Source organism: Heterocephalus glaber, unplaced genomic scaffold (genome assembly GCF_053883595.1).
Source record: "Heterocephalus glaber isolate CG9 unplaced genomic scaffold, H.glaber_assembly_v1.0 deba00001719, whole genome shotgun sequence".
Taxonomy (NCBI): Eukaryota; Metazoa; Chordata; class Mammalia; order Rodentia; family Bathyergidae; genus Heterocephalus; species Heterocephalus glaber.
In genome coordinates, this window is record NW_028258432.1 from 8,236,376 (window position 1) to 8,262,147 (window position 25,772).

At 42.9% G+C, this 25,772-nt stretch overlaps 2 protein-coding genes across 2 annotated transcripts; one reads left to right on the forward strand and one right to left on the reverse strand.

Moving 5' to 3' along the window:
* On the forward strand, positions 1–9,209 carry Gtf3a (general transcription factor IIIA). The gene is made up of 9 exons (XM_004854914.4): positions 1–408; positions 1,885–1,985; positions 4,028–4,124; positions 4,507–4,595; positions 5,667–5,740; positions 6,900–6,980; positions 7,510–7,739; positions 8,673–8,732; positions 8,953–9,209. The coding sequence occupies exons 1-9, from the start codon at positions 1–3 to the stop codon at positions 9,163–9,165; spliced, it is 1,353 nt and encodes a 450-aa protein (XP_004854971.2). The 3' UTR covers positions 9,166–9,209.
* On the reverse strand, positions 9,157–23,719 carry Mtif3 (mitochondrial translational initiation factor 3). Its single transcript, XM_021236325.2, is given in 5 exon segments — positions 9,157–9,289; positions 9,291–9,406; positions 10,303–10,460; positions 12,775–13,235; positions 23,027–23,719. Coding segments are annotated over 5 exon segments (822 nt in total). The 5' UTR covers positions 23,065–23,719; the 3' UTR covers positions 9,157–9,240.
* Between the last annotated feature and the right edge of the window lie 2,053 nt (positions 23,720–25,772).

Sequence of the window (25,772 nt, forward strand, 5' to 3'; positions counted from 1 at the left end):
ATGCGCAGCCCAGTCCCCCCTTCCCCCGCCCCGCGGAGCCTTTCAGAGCATGCGCGGCACCCTCCTAGGGAACGGGGAGGGGACACCACTAGCGAGATCGCATTCCCGGAAGTGCCGAGCGTCGCGTGTAGCGTGCTTGGAAGCAATAGCACGCCGGGTCGGGGTTTGTGTTTCTGCACGAGGCTGCGCCCCTGGCCTGCGGCCGCCCTGGAGCCACCAGGCTCGGTCGAAGAGGCGGTGTCCTCCCTGACCATCGCAGAAGCGTTCGTTGCCGCTGGCGAGAATCCAGCCCCGCCCCCGCCGCTCCCATCACTCCCTAGAAGGTTCATCTGCTCCTTCCCCGATTGCAGCGCCAATTACAGCAAGGCCTGGAAGCTCGATGCGCACCTGTGCAAGCACACAGGGGAGGTAACGAGGCCGCCGCGGGGCGTGGCGCCCGCCCGGATGTGAGCCTGGGGCCGCCGGGTGGCTGTGCCCGAGCTCCTGCGTAGCCGCGTTCGCAGCGTGGGCAGCATCCTGGGCTTAGGTTAGGGAAGGAACTGAGGAAGTGGACCGGAAGTTCTAGGAGCTTCGTGCTGGGACCGCGATGTCTTTGCTGTAGGTTCAAGGCTCTCCAAGCAACCCTTTCCCATACTTTGGTCTTGAGTTTCAGAGGGTCAGTACCTCCCAATAATCCGTGAACACGTGCACGTGCGCCGATGCAAAGCTCATCACTATCAAGCACTACACTAACCGAGGATAACTTTCTATGTACCGGACAGAGCTGTGCAAGCAGCCCCTTCCCCTGGTTCCTCCTCTGCCCAGTGCTTTATGCTCCCCATCTTGCTTTCAGCAATCTCACCCAGCCACTGGCCTCATTGGAAAGCCTTTATGTTCTGCTTCCCTTTTCTTCCTCTTGCCCATTCCACCCCCTGCACAGCCCCCCAAATTCTGGTTTCTTTGTTGCCTGTATGTCCAAAATACAGCTTGCTTTTTAGACCTGCTTGCTGTCTTTTGGATGTTGGCACTGCCTCTTCATGCATATTGGGACACTTAAAGTCATTTTGTTGTCCTAAATCTCTCGGGTTTGACAGTTACTGAGCCTGCTTGGTGACTGGAGCACAACAAGGTTCTGTGGCCCTGCCACCAGTAGTGCAGCTCATATGTCTTCCTGGCCACCAGCTTTGCTGGTAGTGGTCCGATTGATGTCCTGGTACCTCCTTTCTCAATGTTATGGTGGTGCCCTTTCCACAGATACCCAAAGCTGGTTAGGTTCAGAATGGAGCTCTCCCCCACCCCCAGATTGTGGTTGCAATTAGGGCTGTGAGCTGTTTTCCTTGCTTTTCTGTAGCGCCTGTCAGCATTTTCAGGTATGACACATTTTCCTGTAGCTGACCCTGGCATTCTTTTAGTGCAAACACTGGGCTTGACAAGGGTGAAACAGAGCCTTCTGCTTCCCTGCCCTCGGCTGACTTTACATGGCGAAATCTTGCAGGTGGAGATCTGTGCAGGTGGAGATCTGTGCAGATGGGGATCTGTGCAGATGGGGTGTGCTAATGGCAGTGATGTGGAAGAGTGGGTTGCTGGGGATCCCTGGTGCTGGGTTAGAGGCAGGTTAGCAATGCTGTGGAAAGCCATCGGGGAAGGCCACCTGCTTATTTCAGATGCTATCCATAGACCAAAATCTGATGTGTGACTTCGTGAGAGGTTGTGGCATTTCTGCTGTAAAACTTGATGCAGGAAAACTGGGTCTTGCCTTGGTGTGGCAGGTGTCACTGTACTTGCGGAATGGACACCATCTCTAGAGAGGAAGTCTGTAGCTGTAGATATTTTAGGCTTTTAATTAATATCCAGAGTTGTTAACTAGGGCAGGATTGACATGCTCTTTTCTTTCCCTTCTTCCAGAGGCCCTTCGCTTGTGACTATGAAGGCTGTGGCAAGGCCTTTGTGAGAGACTACCATCTGAGTCGCCACATCCTGATTCACACTGGAGAAAAGCCATTTGTGTGAGTAGAGAAGTGGGTTTAGGCCTTTGAAATGGGTTGTGTGTGGCACATAGACCCGGTGAGATGAATGATGGTTAACTCACAAGGTCAGGAATGTGAAGCTGCATTCACGTTCATATGTAAGAGGAGAATAGTGTTTGCCTGAGGAAGAGAGGAGGGCTTTAGTGCTGCGTTTGTGAATAAATTCAGGAATGAGTTAATTTCAACTTCTCTGGGGTTTGTGTCCTTTCATCCCCCTTTAAAATATTTAGTAAATGAGAAATCAAGCTGGAAAAAACACAGTTTGGAAGCACATTAGATGGAAAACAGTTCTTTGGAAAATCCTTGGGCCTTATGGACAATCTGGTCATTATAAGCTGCTGCAGTAGGAGGTGTAAGCATGGGGCTGGGTCCGTGTGCACAGGACAAGATGGAAAGGTGAGGACCACTGTTGTGGGAACACCGAGCATGGTCCCTTCCCCCTTGCTGTGCCCAGGCCTCCCTCTCTTTAGCTCCAGGTTGCTGGCTCATTGGCCAGTGCTACTTGGCTATCTCTGGGGCTTCTTTAATTTCCCTTGAGCAAAAATGTTTGCTCGTAGTACAGACTGAGATCACCTCTCTCTTTGGTCTTCTGCCCTCCTGTTCTTGGCAGGGTAGGTGATACCACTGTCTCTGGTGACCCACAGGAAAATAAGGTGGCTTCCTCTCCATCTTTCTAATCCCCTGCAGCACAGACATCATAAGGTCTTTTACTTCTGGACCCACACCTGCCCTGCAGCTGTTCTGCTGCAGATCCTCAGTACTCATTCAGTGCTTGAAGTGTCTTTTTGTGCCCCAGATTGGCCCTCTCCTAAGTCACCCCAAATGGCTTTCCTTAAAACCAGTGGTTTTAAGCTCTGTTTATATGAACTCCAGGTCCCTAGTGCATCATATAAATGGCTTGTGCAAATTGGCCCTTTTTGCTTATTTGCCCCATCAGCTTGACTCTAGAACATGACATTGTGGTCCAAGCAAGGCATGATGGCAGTGCCTATAGTCCTGGCTATTGAAGGGGCTGAGGCAAGAGCATACTTGAGCCCAGGAGTTAAAGGCCTGTCTGGGCAACACAGTGAGACCCTGTCTCTTAGTAAAAAGAAACTATAGCCCAGCTATGCTGAACTAACAAACACTTCTCCCTCACCCCAAGTGTGCCAGGGTCCTTCCTGCTGCAGCCCCTGCTGTTTGGTTCCCAAAATCGTGTTCAGTTAGATAGCTATTGTGACATTTAGGGCCAAGAATGACAGGAAACATAGAACAAATGGCTTGAACAAGGTAGGCTCTTTTTGTCCTATGTGACTGAATATGGAAGTGCAGAGGGGCATTTAGGGTCTTCATGGACCTGGGCTTCTTCTAAGTGGTCTCTCTGCCCTTAGCATCTTGGAGCATCAATCTCATGGTCCTACGTGCCTCCTAGGGCCCCACCTGTCATATTGGCATTCTACCTGGCAAGGAGGAGGGAAGGGCAAGAGGTGTGCCTCCGTTGTAGACAGTTTAAAGAGTAGATGCCAAAATGAGTGGCCTGGGCTCATGCCAGTGTCTGCTCCAAATACGTTTGCCTCTAATGTTGAGGAAACCAGGTTTTCTGAGGTCTCTTTTTTTTAAAGGCAATTTATGCAAAATTAATTTCATGCAAAATTAAGGTTATCAAATTCTGCATTGAGACTAATTAGACTTAAGCATGATTTGAGGTTTAGTAGAGGCCTTCAGAGGTGAAAAAGCATCGTGTTACTTGATGGTCATATGAAGTTGAGAGCCCTGCATGGTATGGCTTAATTAGCACCTTGGGATTTTTCTCTCTCAGTCTCTTTCTTTTTTGGTGTTGCTGGAAATCAAACCCAAGGCTATGAATGCTAAGCACATGTTCTTCACCTGAGCTAAACCCCAGCACAACATTTTGGAATTTACTGAAGACTATTTTCTACTATTCTTTGGAATAAGTAGCATTTATAAAGTAGGAAGATAAATACATCTTAAAACTTTTCTTTCCTTGGTTTGTTAATTTTGATTTATACAATTTCTTACAGTTGTACAGCTAATGGCTGTGATCAAAAATTCAATACCAAATCAAACCTGAAGAAACATTTTGAACGCAAACATGAAAATCAGCAAAAACAATATGTAGTAAGTATGATGACTTTACGTGGTTAAATTTTATGAATTTTTTTTACACTTATTGCTTATATTTCTAAAATTTTCATCATCCCAACTTTGTCTGTCAGACATCTAAATTTAGTCTGGCACTGGCTCTCCTAATTATAAAAGTTTTAATTCACAAACCTTGTGTGCATTAAAGTATATCATTGGGCAACTATCCCCACGCAAACCTTTTTGCTTTTTGAAATGTCATTAATCTTTAAAGCTTCTTGACCTAACATAGAATTTTAGTGTAACTGTAAGGGTGAAAGTGGCAACTGCATAATCTCCAAAATAGTTTTATCTTGAGAACTGTTATGAACTGTTGATTTTTGTTTTTTCTCAAGACTAATAAACCTTTACTAAACAGTGCAGTTTTGAAGGTTGCAAGAAAGCCTTTAAGAAACACCAGCAGCTGAAAATCCACCAGTGCCAGCATACCAGGGAGCCACCGTTCAGGTGGGTGCTGTGCATGGCTAATGTTCTGAAACGCTTGGTGTGATGAAGACCGAGACACAGAGGGTGGTGCAAGTGTTCTGAAGCCTTTTCCCAACCTCCCCTCTTCTGCAAATAGTGTGTATTGTCTTTGCCCATTTGTATGGCGTTTGAAAAGTTAAATTTTGATTTTGTTTCTGTAAAAGAAATACTTAACATGTTTCAGAATAATTTGTGAGGTTATTACAGTTGTGGTAAAGCTTAAAGGGAAGGCTGAAGAACGACTGTCAAGTAGAGCCTGTTCAGTTATCTGAAATGCCAGTATAAAGATGAGTTACTCTTCGGTAGAACCTAACAGAATTAACCAGGCTCAGCCTGCAGTCAGAAAAGGACTTAGGACATGCAAGGGTGGCTGGACACCTTGGAATAGAGTGTGAAGAGCACTTGGCTTGCAGAGGCTGCCCTCTCCTTCCATTCACTGCAGTGACAGTGCTGTCCTGGCCTGCAGGTCTGCAGATTATCTTTGTGCTCTGATGGCTTTAGCACTGAGTGGCAGCTGCTTTTTGCTGCTCACCTGAAGCTCCAGCCTCTGCTGGGGTGGTTCTTCAATCACACAGCCCTTGTACAGCATTGTTAGAGACGCAAGAGACAGCTCAGAATGCCCCGGGTTTCCTATGCCAAGTGGACAACTTCCTAAAGTGTTTGTGTAACAATGAAAGCAGAGTAATTATTAGGGTATAAAGATGAAAACAGTGTTTAATTTGGTCACATAAGCAAAAAAAGTAAAGTGCCTTCTTTCTCAAACCTCAGGGCTGGTCAGATAACTTCATTTTCACCTGTGATTAGGCCTACCTTATTTATTTATTTTGGGGGGGCATACCAGGGATCGAACTCAGGACCTTGCGCTTACAAGGCAGGCGGCAGAACCACTGAGCTAAATCCCCGGCCCCTACCTTTTAAATCTTGTATTTCTATGGCTGATTTTATTGTGGAAAGAAGCAAAATTTTGATAAGAGAATCAGGAGAAAGTACCATTTACCCTAAGTGGAGCTTTCTGAAGTGAACCAGCTAATATTTCATGTGTTGCTAACCCAGGTGTAGCCAGGAAGGATGTGGGAAGCACTTTGCCTCACCCAGCAGCCTGAAGCGACATGGGAAGGTCCACAAGGGTAAGTATGGATGGCCTTGTGCATCTCATGTTGAAAAACACTGACAATAGGGTGTGTTTAATTCGATTGATCGATTGTATGCATTTCTTTGACGCTTTGGTGCTTTCTAGCGTATTCCATGGCCATACTGGGGGACAGGCAAGAAGGATGCTGGTTTGCTCACTCAGCCTTGTTCTCGAGTCCAGAGAAGCAGTGCGGATGTCTGTCCTTCCAGTTGTCACTGCTGTGCAGACACAGGGCCACACTGTTCAGGCCCCGTGTCTGGTTGTGCTTTACCTTAGGATTGGTCTGTGCTTCTGCCAAGGCTTTGCCTTATGTTGTCTTTAACCTCTTCTGTTCATACCTGTGCCGTTCTTTTCCAAAGGGCCATTCGAAAGGCTTGGATAATTTGTAGTGTTCAGACACATGGCACTGTATCATAACAAAAAACACTTGATTCCATCAACTCTTGTATCTATTGTTTGTTTCCATAGGTGATTTTATTATCTCTACACCAATGTCCCTGGTCCTAGAATGTAGGATTTTTAATTTTTAACAAGAGATTAGTGAGGAAGAGTGCCAGGCAGCCACATTTGTTTGTTTAGTGTGGGTGGAACTCGGCCTGGCAGTTACATAATCCAATTCTGGTGCTTTACAGTGTCCTTTCTGGTCAGTATTTTTCTCTGGGGTCTGCGGATTTATTTTCTTCAATGCCTATACCCCACTCCTTTTCTGCTGTATGAAACTGGATGCAGGCTAGAGGTGGCCAAGGAGTGGGCGCTGTAAATTCTGAGGTTTGGTGTTGCTCTGCTGAGGGAAAAGAGGCCAGGGAACCCTTTTGCTGAGGGAAGAAAGAGGCAGGCCTCAGCAGGCATGGAAAAGGGACATAGACTAGGGGAAGGTGGGCTTAAAGCAGCTGGAGTCCACAGGCCACACACCATCCTTCCCGCCTGCTAGGGTAAAACCCTGACATGAAGTACCTTGCTGGACAGTTATGTGGTTTCACATCACATAAACCTTTCTTAGCTTATTCTCACCTCTTGAGTCCCACAGAACAGAATATTACTGGGAGACAGGACAAAGATTATGTAGACATATAAGATTCCATTCTAATTAATGGTCAGTGTTGACTCTAGAACAGGCAATGCACCAATAGTTTTTTGGGTTTTTTTTCAAACAGGCTATATATGTCAAAAGGGATGTTCTTTTGTGGCCAAAACATGGACAGAACTTCTGAAACACATGAGAGAAACCCATAAAGGTAAGGCAGGCATGAAAGGCATGGTATAAGTATTTTCCGCTGCAGAATTGAGGTAGCTCTTTCAGAGTGAAATAGTTAATGAGTGTGGTGAAGTAAGGGGTTTCCATTTTCTGTTTTCCCACGGCTGACAGGTGAGCAGAGTGGGGCCCAGCCTGAGCTCATGCGGGCATGCATCTTAGCGCAGGAAGACTTTAGGAGTTCTGGGAGCAGTGATGCTCTGGGAATCCCGGCAAATGGTGCCTGTACTGGGGGACAAGGAAGGACACTCTGTGAACAGTTACTTCATGTTCTCCGTTGTCACACTGAGAAGCTCTCCTCCTTGAACTCAACAGCCAGAGTTTGGGAGTGATTTAAGAACTTAGGAGAACTTTGGCAAACCCCCAGTGAAAACGAGGGCCAAAGTTGCCTCAGAAATTTCTGATGTGTATCTAGTCGTAAGGCTTTGGACATTGAGTCTGTTACACACTGAATTTTTCCTGTGTGGTAATAACTTGGATAGTGGGTTAAATCTGTCTGTCTGCTTCCCCAGAGGAAATAATGTGTGAAGTATGCCAGAAAACATTTAAGCGCAAAGATTACCTTAAGCAGCACATGAAAACTCATGCTTCAGAAAGGGCTGTGTGTCGATGTCCAAGAGAAGGCTGTGGTCGAACCTACACAACTGTGTTCAATCTCCAGAGCCATATTCTCTCTTTCCATGAGGAACAGCGCCCATTTGTATGTGAACATGCTGGCTGTGGCAAAACGTTTGCCATGAAAGTAAGTGCCCCCACCTGCCCCATGCAGTCCTGCTGCTCCAGGGGGCTTCCTATATGAGCAGGGCCAATGCGTGTCTCTCATTCTTCCTGCAGCTGGGGTGCTTCTTCACTCATGCCTGCAGCCTACAGGCCTGCTGGGACCAGTGGTTCTTAAAGTGTACCCTGAGCCACTAGAAATGCAGATACGCAGGCTCTACTGGGTCAGAAGCCCTGCCCTGGGTGGGCCCAGAACTCTTGTTTTAACAAGTGCTGGGTGGTAGGGCCAGTGGCTTTGATATCTACACTTGTTACTCGGAGGGTGTGCCGGTACTGTGGGCGTCCTTTTAGACCTGGGAGAATGAGCATTTGGGAGATTTGGCCTAGACATTCAGGGGCTCCGGCCTAGGTCTCAGCACAGTTCACAGGGTCAGGGGAGAAGGTGACATGCAGTGGAGGGGCCTGTGCATTTGGCAGGCTCTCTTCTTGGTGTTCCATGGGTTCTTGCTGTGAATTGTCAGGGACTGGAGAGAGAACTGAGTGAAGCTCACTCAGGATAGGAAACACCTGGAGCTGATGGCCGTACTTGTCAGCAAAGTCAGTGGGGACACCAGGCAGGTTTCCCACTGTGTTCAGGAATACTGTTTTGATCGGTTCAGTTAAAAGCACCCTCTTCAGCTTGGAAGAGCTCATTTACAACAGGCCTTTCCCTTAGGCTAGAACTAAGCGGCTGCTAGTGGTTGGGGTGGTATAAATTCCTAACACAGGTCCCTGGAGGAGGCACTGAAAGCTGCTAGGTCCAAGAGTTAAGAATTCTTTCCTAGGTTCTGGGGTCAGAGAGGGGTAGGAGCACTTAACAGAAGGAAGGCTGACAGTCTGTAACTCATGGAGGTTGCATGTTAATAGACACCCGTGTTGGGGTTTTTAACATACAGTATTTTTCTTTACTTTCACCTAGCAAAGTCTCACTAGGCATGCCATTGTGCACGATCCTGACAAGAAGAAAATAAAGCTCAAAGTAAGTTGAAACTGCTTAGTCCAGCTTTCATGTTAAAACCTCAGCTGTTTAAAGCCTGGTGCAGTCTGGAATAGGCTCACCTGCTTTACCCTGAATCTGCCCTCTGTCGAAGAGTAGCTCTCTGTAAAGGAGTGTTTCCTTGTCAGAATGTACAACTATTGTAAAAATCCAGATAAATTTGATTTTAAAGTGTGGCTGTCTGCCTTCCTTATTTCCAAAGGTAAAACCATCCTGTGGAAAACGGAGTTTGGCCTCGCGCCTCAGTGGATATATCCCTCCCAAAAAGAAACAAGAGCAGGACTCAGCTTTGCCTACAGATGGGGAGTTGGAGAGCTGCGCGGAAGATGGGTGCTTTCTGCAGTTGAAACACTCGCCCTCTGCTAGGCATCACCTGGCCTTGGAGAAGGACTACAGAACAGTGAGCTTAGTATAGCTCAGAAGCCTGTTTTTCTTTATTAAAATCATGAATGCACCACATCTGATTCCCTGCCATTTCCATTTTTTTTGTTCAAAGTGTCTGTTTTCTGGATTTGAGAGTCTGCATATTCCTTCTCTTTCTTGTTCAGATGACGAAGAACGCACATTAAAGCTCTTCCTCCTTTAACAGCCTGTGGTCTGGATAAGAAGGTGGCTACTCCAGGCATTGTTTGAAGTATTTCATGAAATATTTCCTCCTAAAAAAGGGAAACAGTCAAAGATTAACTAAATATCAGTGTCTCTGATACTTTCTGTTGTCAGTGCTCAAACATGGACAAAAAACAGCATCCAGGAATTGCTGCTGATTTAAGTGACAGGCTGATCAAGTCACATGTCTGGTAAAGTGACTGAAGTCTGTACAGTAACCCATCTAAACTTGAGTGTGCCCTCTGTCACAGCAGTGAGGAGCTGTGTTTGACCCTAGACTGCCCTCTCCCCCAAACAAGTACCAGGCACTAGGTTGGGGTATTGGCAAAGTATCTTCTTTATCCTGAAAACAGTTCAGTGCAATTCCCAATGCTGATGCTGATGCAGAATCACTTGAGGTGATTAAAAAAAAGAAAACAGACACCTTAGGCTCCAGAAATTCCTAATCAGCTGGGCTGTGCTCTAGGCCTGAATGAGTCTTAACACAGCCAGGGTTGAAGACCATTGCACTTCTGGCTGTGGTGGGTGGGTGATAAAGTCACCCAACTTAGAAGCAGAACACATAGCCAGAGAACTTCTGGAATTGTAAACTGACATCCTCTAGCAGACAGTTCAACAGCCTGCTGCTCATAAACACCTGAGACAGCCTAAAAGATGAATCTGAAGTTTTCAGTTTTCCTCTTCATAAGGTTAGATATTCTACAATTTGTACAATAGGATATAGCTTTTACATTGTCAGTGTTTTCATACAACAGGATATGCCATAGTGGAAGCACCTTGATACAGTATGCTTCATTTTGAAAACTAAATTGAGAAGTGATTTATCATTCCTGGGTAGTACAGTTACAAGTCATTTTTCTTTGTCTTTAATTTTTCCAGATTTCCTACTGTTGTAGTTTTGCATCAGAAAACCAAAAAGCAGGTGCTCAGGCTTGGTTTTACTTACTGTTTTATTTTCTGGCTCATCTGCATTTTTCCCCTTCTTTATGGTAATTTGAACCTGGTATTTTTTCTCAATCCAAAGCTGAATCTGTTTACTCTTTGTGTTCAAGTCATGTTGTCCAATATTTGAAGAAAAGGTCAGTTCCTTTGTCACGGTTGGTCCTGGTTAGAGACAGATTTGGTGCTAGGACTACGTGGGTGTCTCCTTTGAGACTGGATTCCCCACCTCAGAACATCTCTGGTTGCACAGGGGCCTTGATGGTCCTCTCACTTTCAGTGTCAGAACCCAGTAACTGCTTTTGTAAATGTGAGAGAGTCAGTTAAGTACCAAGCAAGGGTATTTTTTACCTGCCAAGCCAGGGTAAAGTTCAAGAGGGTTTTCGCATCGTACACAACAGAGAACTGTAAATCAAGAAGAAAAATCATCCAAGAAAAGTAAAGGAACATGAATAGGCAACTCAGGAAAAAAGCTTGAGTAGCTGAAGGAAATACATTAAAACAATAAGCAATGGTTTCCCATCATTAGCATGAAAAAAATCAGTGGGACAGTACCAAGGGTGGGTGAGAATGTACAGGAGGAGATTTTCACACTGCTGATGAGAGCAACTCGACTCATTTGGTTCACAGAACCTAGAGGATGCACAAGCATTCATGATAATGAAAAACTGGGAACAAGCCCAATGTCGTGAAAATGGGTTAACAAATTTGATACAGTCTTAGGATGAGATGTCACATGGTAATTACAGTAAATTAGCTACAGCTATTATATGTATAATGGATAGATCTTGAAACAATGGTGTGCCATTTATATCTTTTTACACACAATCTATACTGTTTATGAACGTATCTGTGTTGGCAGTTTAACAACATTGACGGGATGGGACCTACACAATCCATGAGAGTGAGCCGGGACTGCTGGGAAGGCAGGTTGGGACAGCAGAGAGGACTGGAAGGGACTTCATCCTTTCTCTAATATTTTATCGATCTTAAAGTTCAACCATGTTAACACGTGTCATTTTGGATGAGGGTAGTGTTTACATATTACCTTTCTTCTATATACTTTTAAATTTCCAAATCAAAAGGTTTTTTTGTGTGTGGCTTTTTTTTTCCTTTTTTTTGGTGGTAGTACCTGGGATTGAATCCAGAGCTTTCACACTGAGCTACATCCCCAGCCGTTTTTATTTTTTGAGACAGTCTCACTAAGTTGCCCAGGTTGGGTTTAAACTTGCCATTTTCCTGCTTCAGCCTACCAGAGTGCTAGGATTATGGATGCTCGCCACCATGCCTGGCAAAAAGTTTTTAACACCGCTTTGCTTTACCATAGCTCTTATCAGTAGGTCCTGAAGCCTCATCAGAACAAAGTAATTCTTTCAACACATTAGCCCTCCAAACTTCTCCAGTCTGTCCCCCTTTTTTTTAACATGTGACATAGTTTGATGTCCTTAATCCCAGCTAGTTGGTCTCTTCTGAATATTTGTTTTTTGTCAATATCCTTGTTGTATGTGGCATTACCAAAGAGCTGGCCTTGGTGGTACTCACCTGTAATCTCACCCTCCAGGAGGCTGAGGCAGGAGGATTGCAATTTTGAGCCCAGCCTGGGTAACTCAGCAAGACTCTGCCTCAAAATAAAAAAACAAAAGGGCTCAGAATGTAGCTCAGTGTGAAGGTTGTGGCTTCAATCCCGAGTACCACAAAAAACAAAAACTAAGCCAAATCATGTGCCTTTTCTCAAGGTATACAACTTCATGACAGCTGTGTGAGGACCAGTCTCCTGATTCCTGTCCCAGCACTTCCCACTGAGCAATCTTCTATAATGATCAGCACTTTTTAGGAGCCATGAGAAACTGACAACTTCACTTAATATCCATTCATGGCTTCCCCAAGGATTCACGGACCAGTGCCCAGGTAGGTGACCGGCCAAATATGCAAATGAGCCATTGTAACAAAATACCTGGGCATGAGAGGTGCTCTATAAATCCCTCCAGGGTATAATTCCAGCACTCTGGGAGGCTCAGGCCAGAAGACCGAAGGTGGAGGCACAGCCTGGACAATTTAACAAGAAAAATAAAGGACTGGGGATGCAGCTCTGAGATCTCCAGTGCCCTGAGAAACTTGAAACCACCTCTTCTGAATCTTACTTCATTCCACCCATCAGCTATTCTGCTTGCCATGACATCTGGATACACCACCACAGGACCAGGGAAGAAGAGTTGGTATCATTTTGGTTTGTCTTGTTTCTCATTTTACACAAGTTAAACTGAAGAGACAATGGAAACTATCAAGACAAATGAAGAAAATGAATGGAAATAAGCAAGGGATAAGGAAGGAAACACACTGGGAACACTGAGGAAGCCATGAATATTTTGAGTTTTCCAGTTTCTAGTCTCCCATTGTTCAAGAACCTTGGAACACATGGGAACTTACATGACTTGTTTGTAATACTAAAGGATCAGGGAGCTGACAGCAAAATACCCACCAGCTTTGGGTTTGGCCTTTTCCTGCTCCCTGAGTTTTAGGCGCTCCTGGTGGATCTGCATGCCCGTCATGAGCTGGTACTCTGGGGGCTCCACACTGGTGCTCCTCTGCACCAGCCTCAGGTCTCGCTCATCCATGAGTCGAATCACATCTGCCCGGTGCATGTTTCCCAAATCACTGCCCTTCTCGTCAAAGACTCGAATAATTCGAGCATGGATTTTCCTTCCAGTGTTAGTCAAAGTCCTATCATTTGGTTTCTTCTTCCTGCCATCCTGGGTGTCTTCAACAGCACTAAAACACTTTGCATGAAGTAAAGAGGTCAGCCTTGGGGCAGAAGCAGCCAGGGACAATGGTGCTGGCACTGTCTTTTGAACCATGTATTTACCAAAACATCTTCTAATACCCTTATTTTCAGTCTTTATGGTTTGCAGCATTAATTTCTTTAGAAGAAGAGCAGCCATCCTAAGACAGTAATAAGAAAGTTTGTTAAGATTCAATCATTTATTCCCATGGCTGGCTAAGTATAAGGCAGGGTACACATGAGGTTGTCACCTGCAGATATTGCAGAATTACTCCTCTCAGGACATGGAATTTACACCATTTACAGGAAGGCAGACTACTGGACAACCCTGGCCAGACTAAAGCATGGTGTTACTGTCCCTAGTAAAGAAGCTTATTAGAATGAACCAGCTTTGCAGTGTTTTGGTTTTCCACTTTTTTTTTCTCCTATACTTACTGTCTCATTTGACTGTTTTCCCCCTGGATCTTGTAGTACTAACTCTAAGAGCAAAGGTCATCCTGAGGGCTATGTATGAGGATGCAATACAAAAAGTGCCTGTTGATTCACATATACCAATTCCTAAGCCTCCGATGTGATTAACTGTGAATAATTCATTGGCACATGTGATGGTATGTAAAAGATGAGAGCACTATGACCAGAAGGATAACTCTCCAAGGAGGAAGCTGTCCCTAGAACAGTGGCTGCCAGAAGGGAATACCCTGACATAAATCAAGGTACCAACCTCAGAATCAACAAATATCATTAACCAGACGAGGCAAGCGTTACTAGCAAATGTTAACTAAGTATTAGGCTGTTATGATACTACTTTAGAGTACAAGATTGAATTTTAAACACTTCAAAATGATACTTAGAGGTTTTAATTGCTTCTCTATCATACCGTGTTTCTCTTTCCATTCACACATATTGTAAAGCCTAGAAATACAGGCTGAAGGAGACGACCCATTCATCTTATCTAGGACAGGCTGAGAAACATCCAAGAATCAGAAATCACCTAGAGGGGTAACTTGTGAAACTGACAGAGGATGGGAGGAGGTGGCTTAAGTGGCACTTCTCAAAGGCTAGTCCCTGGGCTGCCTGCGTGGGATTCACCCTCGGTGTTTAAAACTGGAAATTCCTTCTTGCCGGGGTAATGATCTCACTGGGCTGTACAATCCACTGCCCTACTGTTACTCACTCATGTTGATGAGTGATATGAAAACAATATGGCAAACTGAACAGAAAGTGATGGATATGCACATTCTCACTTCCCTCCTTAGCCAGCTTGATAGCACTTGACATTCACATTTAGAGCTCCAGTTCCCACTGTCTCCTAAACTTGTAGAGTCAACTGCCTAATCAACACCTCCACTTAGATGAGTAGCGGTCACCAAGTCAACACTTCCAAAATGCAATTCTTGACTTCAGAATGGCAACACACCCTGCTGGTTGCTCAGTCCAAAGACAACAGACACACCCTGACTCTTCTGTCAGCAGCTCTCCAGCAAGCCCTACTGTTCAGCCTGGAGAGTAAATCCAGGACCCAAATCTCCCCATCACCACTGCTGAGTCTTGCTCAGAAACCATCATCAAACTGCACCTGGATCACAGGAAGCGTCCTACTGGTCTCCCTGCTCCTGCCTTGGCCCCTGGAACTGGTCACCACGTAGTGCACAGTGATCCTTTCAAAATGTGTGTAAGGATGGGTGTACAGTGCATGCTAGAGGCCCTCAGTTTGATCCCCAGAACCAATAGGGGGAAAAAAATGTGTTGCTTTAACTATGTGGTTCATTCACTTTAGGTCTCTGCTCACGTGACCCATGTGGTGAAGGCTTTCCTGACCTCTCACACTCCCTCATTTTTACGTCTACTATCTGCCCTTTTAAAAAAACTCCACTGCATTTATCACTGTCATATTATACACTTACTTGCACATACACTCATAATCCTCCCTCACTGGAACACAAGTTTCATGAGAAAATGGATTTGTCCCTTCTGTTCACAGCTGTGGTTCCCAACACGAGACCTGAGCACCTGGCTCTGCACGTCCTTGTTGAGTGACATACAGGCCTAGGACACAGCTATGGAGGCATGGTGGTGCCTGCCAGCCCCTGACCCTGTGCCTTCTGATGTGCCCTTCCCATTAGCGTACACACACCAGCAAGCTACACTCTGTACATTTCTTTTGCTTTTTTTTTCATTATTCTTTAAAATGTTTTTGTGGCACTAGGGATTGAATCCAGGGCCTTCACACAGAGCTATATCCCCACCCCCTCCCCTTTTAAAAAATTTTTGAGACAGTGTCTCAATAAGTCATCACTAAATTGCCCAGGCTGGGCCCAAACTTTCAACCCTCCTGCCTCAGCCTCACAGACTGCTGGGATCACAGGTGTGTACCTGGCTATTTTTCATGACAATGGCTTTCCTGGGGTTCTGTGGCCAGATGTTTTTTCACAGTGAATGAAATAAGGTAATTCAGAGTATTGCCTGGTTGGGGACTCCAGCTGTAGCTGCTCCAACATGGGAGTGAACCGGATTTTAAAGAGCTGAGATACTTCCTATTGAATACATAGTAAGATATTTGTTGATGGAGGAAGCCTGTTTGTCAGCTTTCTATCACTGTTAACAAAAACCTGAGAGAATAGACATAAAGGTTTATTATTATTACCACTATTATTGTTTTTTTGAGATAGGGTCTTGCTATTTATTAGTTCAGGCTGGCCTTGAACTATGTAACCCAGGCTGGCCTCGAACTCACAGCAATCCTGTGATTGCTGGGATTACATACGTGTGCCACCACGGTTAGTTTTAAGATTTATTTTGAGGCTGGATGTGGTGGTGCAGGCCTGTAATCCTAGCACTCCAGAGGCTGAGGCAGGAGGATCACTGTGAGTTTGAGGCTAGCCTGACCTACATAGTGAGACCTTGTCTCCAAAATTTAAAAAAAGGTTTATTTCGGTTCATAGTTTTATTTGAAGGTTTCAGTCCATGATCTGCTGATCTTCTGGCACACTGCTTTTGCTTCTGGGGTAAGGTAGTGTATTATGGAGGGGGCACATGGCAGAGCAGAGCCAGGAAGAGATGGGTTCCACCACTCCTTTAGGGCTCCCCTCAATGACCACGGAGCCCCAGTAGGCCCCGCCTCTTACGCCTTCCTCACCTCCCAGTACCATCGAGTGGGGACCAGGGACCTCTGGAGCATGAACATGAAGGTCCAAACACAGCAGCCCCAAACCAAAAAAAGTGCAAAAATCTCAAGTGCTCGAAGACCGTTTTCTCATTTATCATCACCAAAATAGTAGCAGCTCAAACCCCACATTTCCCTATTCTCTGAGTACCAGACTGCTAGGTGCTAGGACTGTAAAGAATTTATACACCCGGCAAATTTCACATCAAAATCACAGTCTTGCTTCTTCCCAAAGTATCCAAAAGCAACAAGGACACAGAAGTTGTCACATGTAAAATTATATTCCTAATACAATTATTTAAATGTTAAGTATCTTTTCCCCTCCTAGCTTCATGGATGAAAGCCACTGTGTCCTATTCAACAAATTATCAACATATTAAAATAGAAAATATTTCAAAATGTAGGCTATTTTCCCAAACATTATTTAAGGAAAAAAAAAATGGACACATGAAAAAGATGAAAAAGAAATTTATGAAAACCCTGGTTTGGGCCGGGGATTTAGCTCAGTGGTTCCACCGCCTGCCTCGCAAGCTAAGGACCCAAGTTCAATCCCCAGTACCAAACAAACAAACAAACAAACAAACAAAAAAAACAACCCTGGTTATTTGATATAAAAGACAAAGTAATTTTCCCTAGTCTTTCTAATTATCACTATTTTTCACATGTATAATTTTTATACTTTTAATGGACTATTTAAGAAAAAAGATGTAGGATTTTTTTAAAGTTCTGAAAATACTTTCTAAAATGAGGAGTAAAGGAAAAGAGTAGAGAAATACTCAAGCTAAGCTTTGTCAAAGTCCTTTACCATTATTTAAATTTAACTTTAGATTCAAAATAGCTTTTAATATATTTTAACTTCTACAGTAGACAAAGCAGTACACTATAATTAAGCTTTAAGGCCAGCTTAATATTGGCTTTGAATAAGCAAAGCTGAAAACATGTTTCTTGGAAACAGGTCTTTGTACCTAAAAATATAAATACAAAGTTAAGAAAAAACTTGTAATGTTAGATTTGAATTGCAAATCACATAAATTTATAACTTCAGAATTTTACTAGGAAGGACTTCAAACGTGCACAGAAAGGCTAGCGTGATAAACAGCACATGCCCAAACTCACTGCATCTCCACCCCACCACCATCCATTACCTATTGCAAAGTAAAACCTAGGTCATCATGAAATTCTTCAGTATATATCTCTAAGAGGGGCTCTTTTATGTTCTCAATAATTACAACAGCATTATCTCAATTAAGAACCTTTTCTTTCTATTATCAGATATTTAGTTTTCAGAGTTCCCTGACAGTATTATAATTTTGTGCATTGATATTTGATTTATAGCTTGGCAGCATGAAGGGACTCCCACTGGCCAAATGTAGTATAATTTAAATGTTATGGACAAAAGACTAATTCATTTCAACACACTGAATATGCAAAAACCTAGGAGAATGATAATTTGCCACAACTGCACAGGACAAATACACCCTGATCCCTTACTCTGAAAACTGGTAAACTGATAATTAACTAAGAAGCGAGCACTTATCATAACTTTCTAAGAAGAAATGTACTCATCCCCTATTGATGAGGAAAAGCTCTTCTTTAGAGGAGAAAGGCAGCTAATAAATGAAGAAGAAATGTAATTAGAAAATCACCATTCTGCCCCCACCATGAAATCACTGTTCAGGCAATAAAGATGCAAAAAGAAATCAATAGGTAGAACGCTGCTGTCAAAGGGTCACCTACAGACTAGTTCCAGATTGAAAAGATAAAAAGATCCTCTGCCAAGGAGACAGCTGGCCATCACCACTTTTGTAGATCTCACTTTCTATTTCCCGGGGTACCAGGCCAGATTTGGAGAGGAATAAATTAGAGGACACCATCTCACAAGTCTAGACTATGAGGACAAGACAACTGTCTTGGGGTCTTAAAAAAGGGCAACATAACTGCGAATAAGAAAGAAAGGTCAGGCTATACTTAAATAAAAAGACTGAGAGACATAATTATAAAATGCAATGTGTTTTTTTTAAAAAAAGCAGTTGAAGGGGCTGGGGATTTAGTTCAGTGTCACTGCACCTGCCTTGCAAGTGCAAGGTCCTGAGTTTGATCCCCGTACTGAAAAACAAACAAACAAAAAAACAGTTGAAAAGACATGTTAGGGATGCAGGAGGAAAATGTGAATATGGATGAAGTATTAGATACTGTTAGAGAAGTGCTGTTAATTTTTTAATGTGAAAATTAAAATTTTAGGAAATAAATGCTGAAATACTTAATATCATGACATCTGTCACTTAGCCTTTTTAAAAAATTTTTTTTTGGAGACAAGGTCTCACTATGTAGTTCAGGCTGGCCTCAGACTCATGGCAATCTTCCTGCCTCAGCCTTCTGAGCCCTGGGATTATAGGCTGGGGTCACCACACTCAGCAGTATCTATCATTTTGAAATGGTTCAGCAGGAAATACAAAGATAGTGCAATTATGGCAACACTGACTGAATCTGGTTATAGGGTGTTGAGTTATTAGTCTTTTAACTTTTTGTATGTTTAAACTTTTTCTAATTAAAATTCTTTTTTCAATGAATCAACAACCCAGAAGGAGAAAAAAGTTCACCAGCCAAGTCAATATGTTTAACTGAGTCCTAAGTTCTGTATTTCACTGTAATTTAATAGAATGCATTGTGGTTTTATGCATCTTAAAAAAATACATTCCCTTCGTTAGTTTCAAGCCTATGTCTAAGTGACTTATAAACCAGGACTTCAAAAACTTAAAATTCTGAATTTTTTGTCACGTATATTGCCTTTATTTTTCTATCTAATTTTCACCAAGGCCTAAAAGTGACTTGCCACCTTAGTGGCACTTCAGATTAGTGACTAATCTGAAGCAGAACTCATTCATGTTTGCTAATTAACAGTTAAAAGTTAACATGTCAATATTAAAGCAATGTTTCTCAGAAACCAGAGGCCTGTCGACATCATCTGGGGATGCTTTCAGCACACACATTTCCTCTCTCCTCTCCTGTGAAGGACCAGTAGGATAGGAAAAAGCAAGACATTTTAGAGAATGAACAATAACACATAAGTGGGTGCAAGGGGAGGTTTACTTGGCATGTTTGAAAATAGTTACTTTCGAAGGTTGACATGAAATAGTAAGTCATAAATCATCTTTGATCCCTCGATCAGATCAATAGTAGGATGGATAGACCAGTTGTCTAAATAAAAATAAAGATGCTTATGTAGAACAATCATGACTAAACTGAGATGGCCATAATAGTCTAAAAGCCAAGTATCTCAAAGTCAATTACTTACAAAGCATTTTTTTATAGTATGATGTCCATTTCTGATCTGATGATTACTCAGACTTTATTGAAATCATGCTGCGTGCTGTGGGTCTGCTTTAAATTCAGTAGCTGACTCCACACTGAAGAAACATGTATTATCTTTTTTTTTTTTTTGGTACCAGAAATTGAACTCAGGGCCTCATGCTTGCCAGGCAGGTGCTGTGCCAATGAGCTACATCCCCGGCCCAACACATAATATCTTTTCATTTTTCCTTATTTACTTCAAATTAGATCAGTGAGAAACTCCAAGAAGAGGAATAAGGATGTGTCTTAGGCATCATCTACACTAACTCCTAGAAGGATGTACAAAAAAGTGAACTGTTATTACAAAGGCACATGATACAAAGTAATTTTAATGTCTGATACATACATTTAGTAAGAAATTGAAATATTAGGCCATAAAGTGAGAAATGATGAAAATGATGTCTCTTTAGAGGACTTCCTGTCCATGTAGCCTGCTTATTATGCATTGGCAACACAGTGTCAGTGATTTTATCCCATGAATTCTTCACGCAAGTCATGACTTCTTGCAGGCTGGGTTCACAAAATTTCCATTAAATCAAGTGTTAAAAACTTACGAGGCAGGAGTGGCAACAAAAATGATGACAATCAGGGCCGGGGATGTAGCTCAGTGGCACAGTGCCTGCCTGGCAAGCGCGAGGTCCTGATTTTGATCCCCATTACCCACCCCCTCCCCCCAAAATGATGACAATCAAGAATCATGGTCCACACAAAAGTGATGAAAAATTGCAGGCACTGAAATTCAGAAAATGTTTCTTTATCTCATATGAATGCATTAAGTACGTCTGATACAACATACAATGTACTGAATTTTGAAGATGTGTATTAGACACAGCCAAGTCTGTTTATCAAGCACACACATTATTTGTGTATTGTGTCTGTACTCCAATTGATCATTTAGTAGTTAAGCGTCAAATTCTTCTGTTTCCATAAGGCATTTATCTCTTTCCAAAGGTGCCTGCTTGGGTATTTATAAGTACTTAATTATAATTTATATTATCATTTAAAATATTAATGTCAATAAATTACTTATTTAAAATTATATAGTATTATTTTATAATTCAATATGTCCATCATGCATTGCAATAGATGCACTAAAGGTGTCTGTCTGGCTGATCATCTTAACCAGGGCTTACTTTTGGGCTTATCTAGAAAAAAATCATGCTAAGACTTACTTTCCGATTAGGTCGTATTTTCAGGGAAATGTGGTATCTGTGTATTTCAGGTGAGTTTATGGTTGTGTTGTTTATATTTTCATATTAGTCTTCAGTTGTCTAAAGGATTAGGGGATTATTTCCCCCAATGGTTTATTATGAAAATGTTAAAACATATAGAAAAGTTGAAAGACTATAACAAAAAAACCCAATACCTATTACCGACATTCCACAATTAACATGCTTCATCTAGTCATCTATTTGTTCCTCTTTCCAGTCCTTTAAGTTTTGTTCATTTCAAGGTAAGCTGCACACATCAGTATATTTCATCCTCAAATACTTCAGCATATATAACATTAATTAGAGTTCAATACTTATTTAAAAATTTTTTTTTTTAGGTAAAACTTATGATGCGATGTACAAATCTTAAGGTCATTTGGCTGACTAGTTTTGACAAGTATGTACACCTTTGTAACCAAAGTATCTTTCAACATGTACATGATCAGCATACTCAGAAATCCCCTCACACCTCTTCCAAGTCAATTTCCATCCCCGAACTAAGGCAGCCACAATTGTGATTTTTTCCACTGTAGTCTAAGAATTCATATAAATGGAATTAATCAGTATGTGACTCTGTTGTAAAGCATCTCAGCATGTTTTCAAGATTCATCCCTGTTGTATCATTAGTTAGTTCCTTTTTATTTTAGAACTATCCCAATATAAGAATATACTGCAGTTTTAAAATCTAGCTTCCTATTAATAAACATGTGGCTGGTTCCTTTTTATTTCTGAGAAATCTCATGATATAAGAATATACTGCAGTTTTAAAATCTACTTTCCCATTAACAAACATATGGGTTTTTCCATTTTTGGTTCTTAAAAATTAAAGTCACCATGAACATTCCCATACCTAAAAAAAGTGATTAAAAGATTACTGCCCCATAGTTGCATTTCACTTATGATACATTACCTTATATTCCTTATGAGATACTAATTATCTATTTGTAAGGAAAGTTCTTGGAACATAATTTAAACATGTGAGTTAGTATATTTAATCATAAGGGATGAGGAGGTGTAGAGTCCCATCCTGTTACAGGTTAAACTGCTTGCAACCTTTTTGAAACTATGCAGACTTAAGAGATGAAAATAACTTCTATTATTTATTTATTGCTCTTCTTTGCCATATAGCTGATATATACTTGCTCATATTGGTTCTATTCATTCCAGGAAGGATGGATCAAGGTTACACAGATTCTAGTGAACTAAGTATTTGTGAAATTAATTTTGCCAATTCCTATCACCCTAAGAATTCTCTCTTCTATCTCCCAAAGGATTTATGAAAGATCCTTGCATCTGCCTGCAAGGCAGGCAAACCTGGTGGTTGCAGGCTGAGGACTGTACGTGGCTACTGAGACTTCCTGCTGCCCTCCTGTGGCTCTTCTTTTGCTCTTTTATAAGGAGGACAAAGTACTTTCCATAATAAGGCTGAGTTGTTTAATAAAAGCTCAAATTCAAACTTAGAACACTGAAAAAAAAAACCCATATATATCTGGCCAATTACCTAACTACATTTCTTTGGCTATAAAATTTAAATAATAATCGTGCAGAAAATGTTTAAGAACCTTGTAAACCCAGAGGTAGACTCAGCACTAAAAATCGACTTAACTCCTGTACGTTCATCTTCTAAGCCAGGTTCTATTCCAGACCTCCTTGCTAATAATCTGCACAACTGTCCATCAGAAGCAATGTCCTCTCTGACACTCCCATTCCCCCTCACTTTCACAGCCAACCCGACATCATCAACTTTAACTTCCTAGACTCAGCTCATATCCACCCACCTCTCCGGATTTACTGCCTCTCTCTCGTTTAAGCTCATTCCTCTCAGGGGGCCTACAACCAGTTTTCCCCACTACTTTGCTGTGAAGACATCCAGGCTCTCTTCTTCAGCTTAAAACTGCCCAGAGGTTAATACCTACACCTTCACCAGGCCAAAGCATCCTCTTCCTCACCTCTCCACATTGGCCTTCCAGTTTCTTCTCTTTCACTTGGCTTAAGATACAACACATTATTGCCTCTGCTCTGTCTCAAGGAATTCCTTTTATTACTATACTTCTCAAACTAAGGCAGATCGCCGCCCGGCCCCGTGTCTGTTGAGCTCAACATGAAATGATTCCATAGTCCTGTTTATCCTTCCCTTATAGCACTTATCACAATTATCACTTTGTGATTATTTTATTATTGCTGTTCCTCACTGTGAAGCCGCGAAGAGATGTGATTTATTCATTACCGTTTATCCCAGCACAAAAACAGTAGTTGGTTGTCCATATTCTCCTATCCACATTCTATTTTTCTTAGACTGACGTCTTTCATAACATTTGGTACTTGGAACTGTGGCTTCTCAGTAAGAAACCCTATTTTACTTCTTTCAGGAATCTTAGGCCATGAAACCTAAGTGATAAATGGAGGAAAAGGAGTTCCAGTTTCTTCACGACCTTCCCCACTAAGGCTTCCTCCAGCTGCAGCTGGCAGCAAGCAAAAGCATTTGCCAGACTTTCCCGAGCGGGTACGGTTGCCCTCAGCACTGAGGATCTCTCAGCGGCTTCCAAGGCCCCAGGGGCAGAGATCGCTTCCGCGAGGACCTGAGCCAACACCGCTCAGCCCGTGGTTCCGCCCCCGCGCCTCCTCGGAAGGGACACGGGGACGCACTGCGTGAGTGCGTGCGCTGCGTGCGTGTAGGTGGGGTCGGTATGGGGGGGGGGTGCAGAAAGAAGAGAACCCTGTAGGACCAGAGTCGGCTTTAGGTCTCCAGGCAGTGAGAAGCTAGTATGGCGACCCGGGACGGAAATCGGCTTTACGGTCTGGCCGAACCCTGTCTCGCAGCAGGATCTGGGATGCCTCGCTACTCCCCGCCCGGCGGGACGGCGTAGTCCTGACTCTCCAAGGACGCGCACTGCTGCCTTCTCCGTAGGCTAACCCCTTCATACCACATCTCCCGCTGCCAGTCCCCCTCATTGCCCCGTTCCCCTCACCTTTAACATTAGCTGCTGGGGGGCAGGCGAACTGTGTCTGGCAGAAGAAAATGGTGAACGCGTTAGGCAGCAGGGCCCCTTCGCTTTCCGTAGTGGGCGGTGCTTCAGGCCTGGACTTTTAAAGGAAAGGTGACGTAGAGAGCTGTACCTTTCAGCAAGCAGAATAAACTCCCCCGAGAAAAAATGCAGGCATGGGGAAATAACCTGATTTCTGCCGTTCCAAAAGTGAGCATATGTCGAATTTTTGCAGCAATCAGAGCGTCACTTCGACCAGTTATACTAATAGCAATCTTTTTATTTAATAAAATATTATTTATAAATTTCTGTTGCAAACATTGTGAGTTAGGAAGCATTGTTCCCAACTTACAGGTTCCTGACCACGCCGGGAGACATGGTGATGAATCTGGGGCGAGTCATATTCAGGTGCTCTTAGAATTGGAAGTTCTAACAGGTTATCGACCCGGAATTATTAACGGACTTCCCAGAGTCAGAACAGCCAGCCCTGACCCCAGGGTGTAGTCGGCTGCCCATGTCTTTCCACTGCCGCCTCTTGGGCCCACCCATTGCCATCAGGCTGCCGACTGCCAACCCCTCTGTTGGTGTAGTGTCACCCACCTGCACTTCTCTGTTCTTCAGTAGGAAATTTCTCAGTGGTACAGTGAGAATCTGCAGACTGGCCTTGGTGAAGCTACCCTATGGAGAAATCTTTATATTCCGCCTACAAAGAGAAACTGTAACATTTACTGGCTATTTGGAGTCCAATTAAAACACGTTGTCTTACTTAATTCTCATCAAATAACTCCTTGAATCAGGTATTACCTCTTTATTCGTTTATTTATAAAAAAGCTAAATCAGCCTTAAGTACTCGAGAGCAAAGACCTAGTCTCCTCTTCCTCATCAGATAACAGAATCTGGCAAGTTAGGCTCATAATTGATGATGTGATAACCCCCGAAGCATCTCTTCTGTGTGACTCCAAAGTCCAGTGTTAGTGTCTGCATGTTGGCCTTTCCAAGTTAAATGAAGCATTCGAGATTCATTTTATTCTATCATAGTTCTTTCGTAATACCAGAATATAACAGTAAATATAGGAATAGAGTGAGTAGCACAATGCCTTGGGAAATGGTGCTTCAACTGTTATAAGTGCCCACATTTATGATAACATTTACTAATGTGCCAGACACTTAAGTGTGCAAGCACTTAATATATCAAGTTAATTTAATCCTCAGGGTAACCTCATGAACTAATTACCAGTATTAGCCGTTTCACAGATGAAGGAACGGAAACATGAAGAAATTGAGTGATTTGTTGAAGTTCATACAATTGGCAAAATCAAGAATTGAAAGGAAAGGAGGGAAAAAAAGAAAAAGAACAAGAACCCAGGCAGTCTTGTGCCAGAGTTGGTGCTCACTAATGTTCCTTATGCTGCATACTAAAGTAGTGACTGAAAAGGTGGGGTAACAAATCCATGAAAATATTAAGTGAAATATGTAAAGGAATTGAAGCATTTAAATATCCAAACCAGGGACTTTCAATTTGATAAGATTATGATTTGAAGAAATTCACACTACGTAGTCACTGGTAACTGAAGCTGCCTCACAGCCTATTTATAACACTTCCTGAAGGCTCACGTGTCCAGAGTAGGTGATTTGTGCAGCTGTCCACCTGTCACTGTCAGATGTCTCCAGCACCTACCAGATGGTGGTTTGATGTTCCTGGGAGGAGACAAGCAGAAAGTGGTGGATATTACAGACATACCTTCAGATGGAGAGAACCCATTTGTCATGTCTTGAACTCTGCTCTAACCTCCAGCTGAAACGAGACATGGCTGCTTTTAAATCCTCATTAAACGCTTTGAGCTCAGCTTGGTGGTGGCAGATTTTGAAGACCCCTGAAAAAAAAGATAATGCATAAAGTGGGCAACTGCCTCTTCCAGGACCCTTCCTACATTTATGGCCTCTATTTGCTAAATAATACTTTCTTTTTCAGGGAAATAATTACTGTAC

Bases quoted from the DNA above. Each gene is read 5' to 3' on its own strand.
- Gtf3a (XM_004854914.4), top strand. From the start codon at position 1: ATGCGCAGCCCAGTCCCCCCTTCCCCCGCCCCGCGGAGCCTTTCAGAG. The intron at 1,986-4,027 runs GTGAGTAGAGAA...AATTTCTTACAG, and splicing joins ACTGGAGAAAAGCCATTTGT to TTGTACAGCTAATGGCTGTG. The intron at 4,596-5,666 runs GTGGGTGCTGTG...TTGCTAACCCAG, and splicing joins ACCAGGGAGCCACCGTTCAG to GTGTAGCCAGGAAGGATGTG.